The sequence below is a fragment of the Pseudorasbora parva genome, chromosome 14, assembly GCF_024679245.1.
Source record: "Pseudorasbora parva isolate DD20220531a chromosome 14, ASM2467924v1, whole genome shotgun sequence".
Lineage (NCBI taxonomy): Eukaryota > Metazoa > Chordata > Actinopteri > Cypriniformes > Gobionidae > Pseudorasbora > Pseudorasbora parva.
The window spans coordinates 25,741,911-25,755,931 of record NC_090185.1 but is presented as its reverse complement, the minus strand read 5'-3'; the positions used below and the strand labels follow the sequence as shown (position 1 = coordinate 25,755,931).

Below are 14,021 nucleotides of genomic sequence, written 5' to 3'. Positions count from 1 at the left end.
GTAATTTAACATGATATGCAGAATACGTTCTATCATTAGTCAATGAAAAATTGCGTGAGAGGATCAAAGCAAACATGAAGCTGCCACTTAATTTATCACACTACGAAGACAAAGAGGTTTTTTCTTTCCCCTCCGTCAGTTTCAAAAGACCCGAGTCTTTTTTCTTTTTTTTTTACGACGCTCTCGGTTTGCAATTTAATTTACAAATGGGATGCCAGTGCTGAGATGGCATAACAGAACAGGCTGGCTTTTTCTGCTTGGACAGACAGCAGCGGGATCCACCGAGTCATATAGGAGTGTTAAAACACCCCCCCCAGCGGGACAGAAAAAGAGAACGCGAGAAGAGAAGGGAAAAAAACAAACACGGTTCTTTATGTTCAAAAGGACAGATGACAGACGTGTTTCTGACCCTGGCGCTGGATGCACTTCCCTGTTGCACTGACCGCGCCACCTAAACATTAATTAAAGAGAGAAGGCGCTGGCAGGTGGCAGAAAAGCAGGATCTAATAATTGGCCCCCTTCTTCCCCGCGCCTTCAGAAAATCCAGGACTTCTAGCGAGATGTGCCACTGGGCAGGCAGAAAGGGAAGGGGGAAAAAAAAAGAGATGAAGGCAGGAGTTTGAAATTCACAGAGATGGCTGGCGAATCGCGATGGCCGTTTAATGTCACAGGGCAAGTTTGCAGAGAGTGGTTTTTAGGGATTCACGGCTGTGTCTGCTAATGATGAGAGGACAGAGATGTGGCGTGTTCCTCTGACCAGAACGATACTGTTTGTTTAAATGTGCAGGTGGGCGAAAAAGACTGAAAACGAGAGAATGGCAATCATATTTGTGTGTATGTCTGTGTGATTCAGTAGACAATGGTAATGTTACTGTGTGTGTGTGTGTGTGTGTGTGTGTGTGTGTGTGTGTGTGTGTGTGTGTGTGTGTGTGTGTGTGTGTGTGTGTGTGTGTGTGTGTGTCTGTGTAACTTTTAGGGATAGGGATTCAAAATTGTTGCCAGAAGTTAGTACCAGGGGAATCCTTTGGAGAGTAAAAACTAAAAATAATTCTTAAAGTAAATTAAAAACTAAAAAAAACTAATATATGGCATGTTTTTATTGTTGTTATAAGTAATTATAAAAAACAATCAAAATATACAGAATATGGCATTAAATAAAATAAATACTTTATCATCTACAGGTCCATCTTTGTCTTTTCTCATTTTTAATATTCAGTTGTCTGCTGAATGCATGTGCAGTATTATATATTTATATATGCTCACGTATGTGTGTGTCTATCCAGAGTACAGCTATGTGTGTGTGTGTGTGTGTGTGTGTGTGTGTGTGTGTGTGTGTGTGTGTGTGTGTGTGTGTGTGTGTGTGTGTGTGTGTGTGTGTGATACATATATAATATAATACACACATTATATTATATTATATTATATTATATTATATTATATTATATTATATTATATATAAAATATTAAAAAAATAAAGTAAATATTGTTTTTTAAAACTAAAACTAAAAATATATGGAAGCTATAAGGTTAGTATATTGTCATTTTAATCAGGTTTATATAAAAACAGAAGTCTATGTAAATGTGTGTGTTGTTTTGGGCCACTCACCACGTCACTGGGCAGGTTGTGCAGATCGTCTGTGGGGCTTTCCAGGGTGTTTGTGTCCACGTTCAGAATGACCACATCCTCCAGGGATCTGCTCTTTACTCTCTGGAAATGCAACACACTTTGTTACACACCGTCCTTCCTGTTCCCATTTCCTGAAACCATTTTAATAACCTTACAATGTGCTTAAAAAAACAAATAAAAAAACAACACTGCTACACAAAGAATTTGTATAAACTTTTTTGCAACACAAAAATTACCACATTTTCACAGTATTCACTTTCAGACTACTGATGTTTCTTTAACCAGTTTTTTTTTCTCTTCAATGCTGTCAAAATCTCCACATAAAGACTAAAGCAGGCAAGATTTAAACACATTAACAATGAACAATGCAAACAGCGTATTCTCATAAATGAAAGCAGATGAAGCTTTTGAATTGTGTTCTTAAAGAAAAGAAAAAAACAAAACTCCAGGATGAGAGTCAAAATGTTTGAATTAAATATCAACACCTAATTTAAAAAGAAAGAATTTAGTGCAACTTCAATGTTATCTGTGAATAAATTACACTAGAATACATGTTAAAAACAGATTATGTGTATAAATATATTTGTAACATTTGCAACTACGATATATAGATAAACTCCTAATCAAATGATAAAACAATATTCAGGCATCCGCTGTGTTGAGCGGCGTAATGCTTCCACACAATGGTAGTCACGGTAGTGGCGACAAATCCAATAATTATTCCTCCGGTGCAGGTGGGGGAAACAGCCAAGTGTGTAAAAAATTTCTGGTTTGTCATTTTTGACAGTCGCTGCTACGGCGGCCCGTGTGCTGATTTGGTCTAATTACGTGCAGCCGGATTGGGAAGGGAGGGTTGAGAGGGGGGGGGACTGTCAGCGGGCGAACGTGTGATAAACACCAGCACTGGCGCGACTGTCAGCGCTATCAGATCTGCGCATGAAGCTATAGGTCTACCTCCAACCAACATGCCATTTCTCAATAACCGAACGCACCATCTCTTTGTTTCTCTGCCGTTTCTCCGGCTCTTTCATTTCTCTTGGGCGCCCCGGGAGATGAAAAGCAAAAAAACAATGTGTCAATTTTTGTAGGTTTCTTGCCGCTCGCTGATGATGCATCAAAGTAGATAGGCGTTATTAGGCGGAATCCAGAGGAACGGTTGGTTTTAAATGACCCCGTGTGCAAAAAAAGTAAATAATGATGGTTTATGTAATATCGGGAAGCCTTGACTGGTGATCAAACTTCACGTAAAACACTTTAAGGATGATGAACGGCTGCTGGTGGAAGATTTATGTGACGTACCTCTAAAAGGCTGAGATGAACTCCGACCAGATATGGCATGGGCGCACTGGGAACAGAGACAAAACACAGACATTAGCAACATTATGGCATTTTAAAACTGCTAATAATTCAAGAAATGCAGTGTTTTCTTTACCAACGCAATGTAGATCCAGCATAAAAATATTCAAAATGCAGGCGTACATATTACAGAACAAACACAACACCAGACCAACAATTTCGAAGGGAATCATAATAAACGAGGATCAGTGTAAATTGACATATCTTTGACGCAGCATGCATCAGGAGCTAAACTTTAATGGCATCCTCGGCCGTTTCCCGGAACGAGCGCTTTTGAGCAGTGAAGGTGATTAGTGTAATTGGCGAGCGTCACTTTTGAGTCTCAGTGCAGAGCGGGCGAGGCAGGGCCGTGTAATTAGATAGGTTTGGGTAGCCGCTACAGTGCTCGCTCAATCAGGTTATGTGGCTAATAAGCTGCAGTCTCTCTTGCTGCATCTGTTAAGGCCATAGATTTAACTGACATGCAGGCACGCTGACATGCAGACACACACGCACATGCAGAGGGTGAGCCCTGTCACGTCATTGTTGTCCGTGAGTGTAACTTTGTTATGACAGCCTAATTCCCATCATTTCTAATAGCGTTCATTATGAGCGATGCACAGCCTTATAACAAGGTAATGCTTTTTTTTGTATAATTAGATAGCTAAAATATGATAAATCATCTTGGATGTCTGTCCTGGAGGGGAAAACGGCACTACTCTTAAAGCTGCATTTATATCAACGCTGTATTATTCGACCACAAATAGTTTCTAGTGTCAAGCATGGCAGCACAAGTCTGTCAATTTAAGGGTATAGGGTGTGCTGGTAGCTATACAGCAGGGCTGTAAGTTAAGAGTGTGGTCACGGTTTCAGCCCACTGTCGGCATACGGAAATCAGCCTGCTTCTCGACCCGTATACATGTTTCTAATAGATAAAAAAAAAAAGAAAAAGAAAAGTTGGTAGACTTAGTGTGGTGGCGTTAGTGCTGATAAATCATGTCCTTCATAAACCCTTTGAGATCCCAGATATGGTAAAAAATATTCATTAGGATGAGGGGTATTTCAGAAGGTAGTATTGCATGTTCAGAAACTCTATGTTACTGATGGAGCATTAGAGTATATCGGTCAGGCCAATTAATTGCCTAAAGTTTGGACGAATTTAAAGACTATCTGGTTGGCCGATTAACAGAAATCTGACCTTTTCACGTTTTTTAAATTTTGTAAAAGATGTGCATATATATATATATATATATATATATATATATATATATATATATATATATATATATATATATATATATATATATATATATATATATATAAAATAAACAAAAAAGATAGATAGATCGATAGATAGATAGATAGATAAACAGATAGAGTGATAAATAGATAACGGTTAACAGACAGACAGACAGACAGACAGACAGACAGAGAGAGAGAGACAGAGAGAGAGAGACAGACAGAGAGAGAGAGAGACAGAGACAGACAGACAGACAGACAGACAGACAGACAGACAGACAGACAGACAGACAGACAGACAGACAGACAGACAGACAGACAGACAGATAGATAGATAGATAGATAGATAGATAGATAGATAGATAGATAGATAGATAGATAGATATAGAACAACAGACAAACAAACAGACATACAGATTAGATAGATAGATGATAGATAGATAGATAGATAGATAGATAGATAGATAGATAGATAGATAGATAGATAGATAGATAGATAGATAGATAGATAGATAGATAGATAGATAGATAGATAGATAGATAGATCTAAAGACAGACAGATGACAGATAGATAGATAGATAGATAGATAGATAGATAGATAGATAGATAGATAGATAGATAGATAGATAGATAACAACAGACAAACAAACAGACATACAGATTAGATAGATAGATAAAACAACAGATAGAACGATGGACAGACAGACAGATGGAGACTACAGACAGACAGATCCGCAGGACAATAGATCGATTATTCAGTATTTCGTTTTAAGATTTTATTGGTTTGGACATAGATTGCAGTTACATCAGCTTCCAATGCAATCCACAGACTTGCAGAGATTTCCCCCAATCAGTGCAGAACACTTGGATTCCATGGGTACCGCCAAGGTTTACTTATAATATGTAAAAGCTGTACAAATTCACTCAAAAGGCCTAAAGCACAGAAATCATCCAGCTCTAAAGCTCAGAAAGCGACAGCCCAAGCTTGAGTGAGACACAAATGAGTACGTGTGTAAGTGTGCAGATGAGCTCTTACCAGCAGTAATCCAGCAGGTGAGGAGGAAGTACAGGGATGAAGATGTGCTGCCAGTGCATAGGGTAGAGCATGGCGGTGGACCCTTGCACGCATGCAGTTAACTACGACAAAAAAAGAAAAGAGAAGAAAAAAAAAAAAACTCTGTCAAGGAATACGCCATCACACTACAGGGGATTGCGTTTATTGCGGGCCAGGAGAGCCGGCAGAATTAGACAGTTATTCTTTTTATCTAAACATCACAAGCTGATTAAAACGTGCTTTTCTGATGATAACAGCACAGGTTCAAATCCAACATTGGGGCATCAATCAAGGGCCTAAAAATACACCAAAGCACAGGGTGTCAAATGTGTAGCATCTCCAGGACTGATACAAAATTAATGATGCTTTATTACTGTCGTACACACACACAGTAAATAATCTGACTCTACAAGAGGCGAGCGCTTAATTACGTCGCTGGTGTGGATGTTTAATGAGTGAACACCCAAGTGACCCCTCACCACACCCTGATTCCCCCTCATGGCTACCTAGCAGTTGTAATGACCTGTGTGGCACACGCGCACACGCCGGAGCTTCCTCATCTTCCAGATTAAAATAACATGATTAAATATGGAAAAAGAACAGAGGTCTGAAGGCTCCTCTGGGACTTCATTAGGGCAAATTGCCAAAGAATGAAACATGAGTTAGCCAAGAGAGACTGTGAGCTGTTGGAATACCACAGGGAGTAGGGGCTGGAAGAAGGGGTCTTGACAATTGGAGCTTCCAGTAATGTGTGTGAACCATGGCTCCGAGGTATCAAGAGACTCTCCTGCTCACTGACACACAATATCACAATTGACCACTGAAACCAACCAAGCTTGGCCGGGGCACAACGGCTAGCTTCAAAGAGATCAGTTTAAATCCGAAATCCTGTCTGTATTCAACTGGGTGCGAGGTGTAAGGCTGATTGCGTGTTGTTGTTGTTGTGTTCATTGAGTTCTGTGACATTGCGCTCGAACGCAACGGCTCCAGATAAGACGTGACCTATCGAGTCAAGAAAGAGTACAGCTTTAATTAACAGTAATTCACCGCCGTGCATTATAACATATGCAAATGTGTTGTGCCGTTCTCTGAAAAGAACGGAAAAGCTTTAGTTGTGACAGATCTAATTTCGTCCGGGCAATTTAGAAGAAAGAAATGAATATTTATGGCGCTTCTCACCAACTGAAGTTTGGTTGATATCAAAGCTTTGAGACCCGTTCTGTTCGAGATCCTTTTTCTCAAGGTCCAATAAATGAATCATGCTGAGAGGTCAATGCACTGCAAAGAAACACTTTTCTCTGACTGCGAACAGACTGCCATCTAGTTTCTTAGAGGGGAACCCTTCCGTACCATGCAGAGAAAACCTAACGGCGCATTCCAATTAATTCAACAATGTCCACAGACAAGCCCAATTGGCTTGATTTATTCTTGACTTGAAAGTGAAGCCGTGCCGTCTTCTTTCAAAGACGAGGGCACAAAAAGGAGGTGGCAAAACCTAGATAAACATTAAAAGGTGGAATTCAAAAACAAATTAACTCTTGATATTTTTCCCACAAAAGTTGTTTTGCTCAGAACCGAGGGATTCATCATAGCGCACGCGTGATCCAGCAAGAAAGTCAGTCGTGACCTCCTTTCTGCAACAATTAAAGAGAAAGTTCAGAATAACTGTATCGATGCCATTGAATCTTCGGTTGCACCCACAATGCACTGTTGGAGGGCTGCGCCTAATAAAATATTTGGCGGTCTTATGAATAATAAATAAATGAAGAAATGCCAAATAAAAAGAAAGCCAAATGGCCACAAAAGGCAAGGTATGCCTGATATTCCTTTGAATGAGAAAGTCATCCACAAGAACAAATGCTGGATTAGGGTTTGTTTGGATGCGGGGCTGCATCCTGCCGAGACCTGTGAGCTACCGCTGGCGCTAGCGATAATGAGCGTGCTGGGGACGTGTTAAGTGGGGGTCTTCTCTATGGAGACCAACCATAAAGCAGATTATACAAAGGGATCCGGCTCTGAAAATAGAATAGACCTCCAAAAAAACAATAATTCCATTCTAAAGAATTCGAAAGAACAGTCTGTAATCAAGAAAGGTCTTGCATGAAAATGAACAAATAAGCAACATCAGTTGTATAAAAAATATATGCCAACATTAAACGAAATAAGCATGCAAATTAGTAGTGATAGACTGATATACACTGATTATCGTTGGTCGAAACTGAAATGTTACCATTTCCGCGCGCCCATGCCAGATCCAAACTCTTTTCTATATGGGACAAATGATCAGATCATAAACACCTGTTTTCAACCACAGTCAGTTTTGTTTTTAAAAAATGAACAAATGCATATTTCAACATCATCATTATGTATGCATCTCAATCAGCTCTCAAGTTCAGTACTCAGGGCACTGATCAGGGAAACGGACATTTTAAGGACTGTCTCAATCGCAGAATCCTTCCAGCGCACTGAAACGTTCGCTCCATAAAAAGTCCCACAATGCATTGCAAAACCCAAGGTGCATCGATGCTCCCTTAACGGAAGTTCTGAAGCACAAATCTAAAAATAACGGGAGCCAACTCACTACAAATAACGGCCTATAAAGACACGCAATATGTTTTTTTAAAAATAGAAACCATTATTTTATTATATTTTAGCATAAACATACATCGTTAGGTGGGCAATGAACACAACATAGCCAACAACCGTGACCCTGGACCACAAAACCAGTCACAAGGGTCAATTTATTGAAATTGGGATTTATACATCACCTGAAAGATGTATGGAGATACAACTATTGGAAAATTTGGAATCTGAGGTTGAAAAAAATTTAAAATATTGAGAACATCGCCTTTAAAGTTGTCCAAATGAAGTCCTTAGCAATGCATATTACTACTAATAATAATTAAAAAATACATTTACAGTAGGATATGTACAAAATATATTCATGGAACATGACCTTTACTTAATATCCTAATGATTTTTGGCATAAAAGAAAAATTTATAATATTGACCCATACAATGCATTTTGTTGGCTATTGCCACAAATATACCCGTGCAACTAATGACTGGTTTTGTGGTCCAGGGTCACATTTATAATTTATTTACAGCTGAAATTTGTTTTTGAATTTATCAATGTACTTTAAATAGCATTACATGTAAAGATTAGCTCCTCTGTTATTCATAAATACCAGTAACGCTGTTGCACGTCGCCAGAAATATTTGGGACACTGAAAGTCATCAGTGTCCCAATGTGCAGTGAGCCAGTGTCCTTTACTGTCCTTACCAGTGCCCGAATTTGAGTACATGATATACTGATTCATGTGCTCAGGAGCTAGGGAACTGATTGAGACGCACCCTTTGATTTGTTCTAGTTTTCAGGATCAACATAGGCCTTTGGAAAACTGATATATCGGTTGAGCCTTAGGAATTACAGGAGAAAAAAAAAAACTGTCCTGACATTTTCTTTGATATCACATAAACAATCATGACACTCAAGGCTGAGCTGATTCATTTACAAATTCATTAAATCCCTGTTTCTTAAAAATATGACAAGGCACTAACAAGAAAACACAATTTCGACTGATAAGTAGAATGCTAGAAGACTTGATAGATCTGCGCATTTCTCTTGAGAGGAAAGGAAATGCAAGGATTTTGCCATCTTTGCTCAGCGAACTCTGGATTTGCCCAATCAGGTGACAGTCACATAACTCTCACTTCACAATCAAACCACATTCACACTCATCTCTAGGAGTACATTTGTACCATTTTGCCTTGCTGAGATACATTCAACAGATGAAGTATAAAGATATGCTTTGTAACACCTTTCCAGTGAACCCTGTCTATGTAAACAAGTTGACGAACATATTCCCTACATCTAGGAAGAAGCTGGGGTTCAAAAATATCCATGGCAACTTCTCCAAGAATAGACAAAGACCAAAAAAAAAAAAGGTCCCGTTCTTTGATAAGCACAACAAAGCTCACAGTGGAATCTGTGATTGGGGCAGACTGGAGACTAGAGGTGCGATTCCCCCTGACAAGGGTGACAGCGCCGCAGTCTGCGCTGACTCCTGCTACCTGCGAGACTTCTCTCCCCTGGCCCTCTCCTTGTTTCCCAATTACCAATCCTCGCTCTCCTCTCCTGTTGACAAACGCACAGCTCAGAGCGGGGCGCCGACACAGGTGTATCGCTAACAAGGAGGTGGCATTAAAAAAAGAAAAGGTAGAGGTAGGGCGCAGGGCGCCAAACACCACTAATCCACCTCCCACTGCAACACAATATCACAAAGAAGAGAACAGGAAGTGCCGGAGGAAGATAAAATGTCTATTAAAGGTGTGGTAAGAGAGACGCTAGAAGAAGGAACGAAAATAAGACTGCATTGCTGAGTAGAGCGTTAAAAAAAAGCGGAGAGTGTGAGGCCGAAAGGAACCTCAGTGGCTAGCACCACAGGCCAAGACGGGATCGGGTCTTGTTAGCATACCACTGACAGCATGATGAGAAGGCGGCTGTCAAGACTCGGGGCCGGCCGAGGGGGTCTCGCAGATGAAACGCGCCAGGGCCTCCCAGTTGACTAGTTAGAGGGATCCTGATGCAGCACAATTATACTGGCATATGACAAGACTGCATGGGCGGCTGCCTCCTGGAGCCTGCGACATGGTTTTAAAACAGTGGTACTCCTTACCTCTGGTCACAAAACAGCAATAAGTCAACTGATGCATTGTTGTTAGATCATGATTTATTCCTTTGCTTTCCTATACAGGCAAGTGTGCGGCCATGTTCTGCTAGACTGACACAGCAGGTTCACTGGGGGCCCGAACACTCAGGGTCCACTGGCAGCATGCATAATGGATTCCCTTTCTTCCTCTTTCTTTATCCCGTTGGCTGGCGGGAGAAACGGTAGCGGTAGGCTGACCACACCCTGGACACTGCCATATACACTATCTGGACGATTCAGAAAATGTTCATATGTCTGCATTTGCGTCTATGAATTGTTGGCTAAATTGGCCGTGTGTGTCTTCCTACAGTTGCTTGGAACTCCCAAAGCTCTAGAGAAGACGGATAGTTTCCGGATTTGACATGATGAAGGTCTTCGCTGAGGTGGAACCTTAATATCACTAGTCTTCATAGTAACTCTTCTGGCATATTAGTTTTCTAAACTCAAGGTCGCTCATGCTCCCATTCTGCAAAACAGTAAATCATGTTATGAGATAGTAAAAAAAAAACTATTTACCCAAGAGACTAATGATTTGCACATTCTAACCCCTCGTGTCAGTGAGCACACGGAATGAAGGCGGCAGCCCGGAGGAGTGAAATACTCCATGGATAGGGTCATTCCGACAGCCTCCTCCGGAGCCAGAGGGTCCGAGGGGAGCCCCTCGGTTCCGGCACTGTCGGCTAGCGCACCGCATATGCTCCGGGGGGGTGGGGCGGTGGATCGGAGCGAGATAGAGAGCGAATGACATCACTTGCCGCTTCTCAAACTGTCGTGAAAGTTTGGACCATCATCCGCCCCCATGCGATAAGCGCCCACTCCCTTTTTGAGGCAAGAAGAGCCAGAAAGAAAATATGTGAAAGAGTCAGGGATCCAATAAGTGATAATTTAAAGCTAACAGACTTGACTGTGCATAAGCCCAGAGAAATGCCCAAAATGCCATAACAGGGAGAGCTGAATTAGTGTAGTGATTTCGATAATTGTGTCTTTTCTTTTTCCCTAAGTTCAATTAATGAGAAACAGGTCATCTAACCTAACTTTTAATATGATGTACATGAGGTAGTTGACAATGCCCAGAACAAGTGACCAGGAAGTGTCATAATATCTACATAATAAGGTCTATGATTCAACATCTTCCACCGTGAGAAAGGTTTCAAGTCTTGGGGGTGGGGGGGGGGGGGGGGGCAAATGATTCAATCACACCATGTTATTTGGAAACAAATACGATAAAACACATTTCTTTACATGCAACTGTTTCCAAAAGGCCTATTTTTATTTATTGTATAAAACAACGATACATTTTTTAGTAAGAAGAAAGCCGTCTAATGTGTAAATGAGAATGACAGCAGAAACTCACAGTGCTAAGCTTGCTTGAGGTAATGATGATGCGTCTCTCATGCAGCATGCTGGCGTAGAGGTGCAACATGTTGTTCACATCCACTGCTACAAAGTACTCAGTTAAATTTCTCTAGGAGAAGAAAAATGTTGATGTTGATTAAAATGCATTCGGACATGTCACACTTAAAGGGTTAGTTCACCCAAAAATAAAAATTATCCCATGATTTACTCACCTTCAAGTCATCCTCTTCTTTCAGACGAACACAATCAGAGTTATATTTTAAAAATATTCTGGCTCGTCCAAGCTTTATAATGGGAGTGAATAGTATCAGATTTTGAAGCCTAAAAAAGTGCACCCATCCATCATAATCCATACAACTCCAGGGGGTTAATAAATGCCTTCTGAATAGAAGTGATGTGTTTTTGTAATAAAAATTTGCATATTTATAACTTTATAAACTATAATCACTAGCTTCCATCTGTGAGTCTATTTCCGGCAGAAGAGTGATCTCTGACCCGACGGATGACGTATTGCGGAATGTGGAAGTGAAGACGATAGAGCAAAACAAGACATAAAATCTAACGAAAAGACAAGTCTAAAACGTGCATTTTTAAGGAGAAATGTCGGAGGAGCTTGAGTTTGTTGCCCAGCCCTATTTGCTTGAACCGCGAGAGTCGTCTACTCTCAGTCCTAACGTCATATGCCGGAACTCGGCTCTCTCATGAATGTGCAGACTGGCAGATGTGTGTGACCGGAAGCCAGTGATTACAGTTTATAAAGTTATAATTATAGACATTTTTCTTGCACAAATGCATCATTTTGTTTCATAATGCCTTTATTAACCCGCTGGAGCCGTGTGGAGCACTTTAATGATGAATGGGTGCACTTTTTTGGGATTCAAAATCTCAGTTACTATTCACTTCCATTATAAAGCCCAGATTGTGTTTGTCTAAAAGAAGAAAGTCACCTAGGATGTCTTGAGGGTGAGTAAATCATGGGATGGGGGGTGAACTAACCCTTCAAAAAGTATGAATGTAATTGCTTTAAATATATTTTATTTTTATTTATTAATGCTTTGCTTTTCTTCATAGTCACTTGATTTAATATGTAGCACAATGACATTCATACATTAAGTGTGACTTAATTTTTCATTTTTAATGCCTCCGTATATTGTTAAACATACTCACACTTTCAGGTATTGTGGGGAGTCCAATAATGTCAGGAGCTATGAAGTATGAATGCTGCAGAAAACAGACAAGAAAAGATGAAGAGAAAGTCACCATTACGCTACCACCCAGTATTTAGTGTTTATAGACCCTCTAACTTACTGTCTGTTCCACAACCAATAAATAAACCGCGATTGGCCTGAACTGTGTCTAAGCTTGTTAACATCATACATACAGACAACAGATACGGATACATAAAGTCAACAAACGCCGATCCCCTGTGGACACTACCGGAGGAGGCTTCCCGCATCGGAGAGAAAGTCTTTATTAAGGTACAAAAGCCAACTGCTCTGTTCTGACAGTATCAGAGGGGTCTGCCAGGCGTACGTTTGAACAGGCGAGCAAGTTTAATGTCTGGATCAAAGGGGCTCCGAAGCAAAGATCCCACGCTGCCTGCTAACTTTAGCACTTTTGTTTGTCTGTGTGGCGCGATCCGCTCTTTCCCAAGGCTGGGTCGCGATTCGTCGCGCGTAAAGAGCACCCATCTGTTGCTCAACACACAGGTTCAACTTTTGCTGCCTTCGCATATGTTCCACAAACAAACGCAAGTGCAACTAGCATCCTCTAATACTCAAAAGCTGTAAAATATTTATCTCGGATGCTGTGATCACATGACTCGAGCAATCAAACCAAGCGCTGTGCAATGTCAAAATTTATCTTGGCTCTATGTGTGTCCAGAGTACTTTTGCTGTAATCGTACGAACATAAACAGTTTGAAGATATCAATAAAGCGGAGTGACCGAGTTCTCTTCTTCATGTGCTGACATGTGTTTATTTTCCCATACCGAGCAGCTGACTGCCCTCGATGTCGTGGACTGCAGTTCCAGCTGGCGGTGGCCAACACTTTGCAGCCGTGTTTATAAAAATCACACATTATCAGAGCGCTTGTTATCACCGTGCTCAGCCTGCTGCTCCCTGTAGTGTGATCAGAATCCCACACCCTGCACCCAACACCAGTCCTCAACACACACATACACATGCCTGATTGAAACATTACTGCCCACACAGTGCTGATTCAAACTTCTCCTATCACCAAGACCCTCTTCCCAAATTCCAAAATCAAACAGAGTTTTCGTTCTGCTAATCATTTTACCTTCAGAAGTTGAACCCACCACCTGCTGGGAGACGGTACGGACAATTCCAAGAAACCCCTTCGGATGACCTGACGGGCTTTTAGATTGCACGTTGAGGTCAAATTCTTGATAATTGATGCTGAGTAATAGCTAGCTTAAAAACTAGTGATGTCAACTTTATGTATTTAATATAGTGTGATAAATATAATATTATCTGTACGTTTTTTATGTTTTTAGAAGAAGTCTCTTATGCTCACCAAGGCTGCATTTATTTTATTAAAAATACAAAACAAATCTATTTTCTATTTGATTTTTTTTTTAATGTAATTTATTTATTTTATTTCTGCTGAATTTTCAGCATCACTATCTTCAGTGTCACATGATCCTTCAGAAATCATTCTAATATGATGATTTGATG

The 14,021-nt window shown here is 40.5% G+C and overlaps 1 protein-coding gene across 3 annotated transcripts in view; it reads right to left on the bottom strand.

Annotated features, from left to right (window-relative positions):
* The window catches only part of dennd1b (DENN/MADD domain containing 1B), a 122,452-nt gene that overhangs the window by 41,658 nt on the left and 66,773 nt on the right, over positions 1–14,021 (bottom strand). For 2 of the 3 annotated variants that reach the window (XM_067416076.1, XM_067416077.1), the window contains 5 exons: positions 12,492–12,545; positions 11,323–11,433; positions 5,239–5,339; positions 2,927–2,972; positions 1,607–1,708 (listed from right to left, as the gene is read on the bottom strand). In XM_067416076.1, the coding sequence (XP_067272177.1) occupies positions 1,607–1,708; positions 2,927–2,972; positions 5,239–5,339; positions 11,323–11,433; positions 12,492–12,545 (414 nt within the window). The remainder of the gene's footprint in view (positions 1–1,606; positions 1,709–2,926; positions 2,973–5,238; positions 5,340–11,322; positions 11,434–12,491; positions 12,546–14,021) is intronic. The other variant, XM_067416078.1, reaches the window with a different exon arrangement.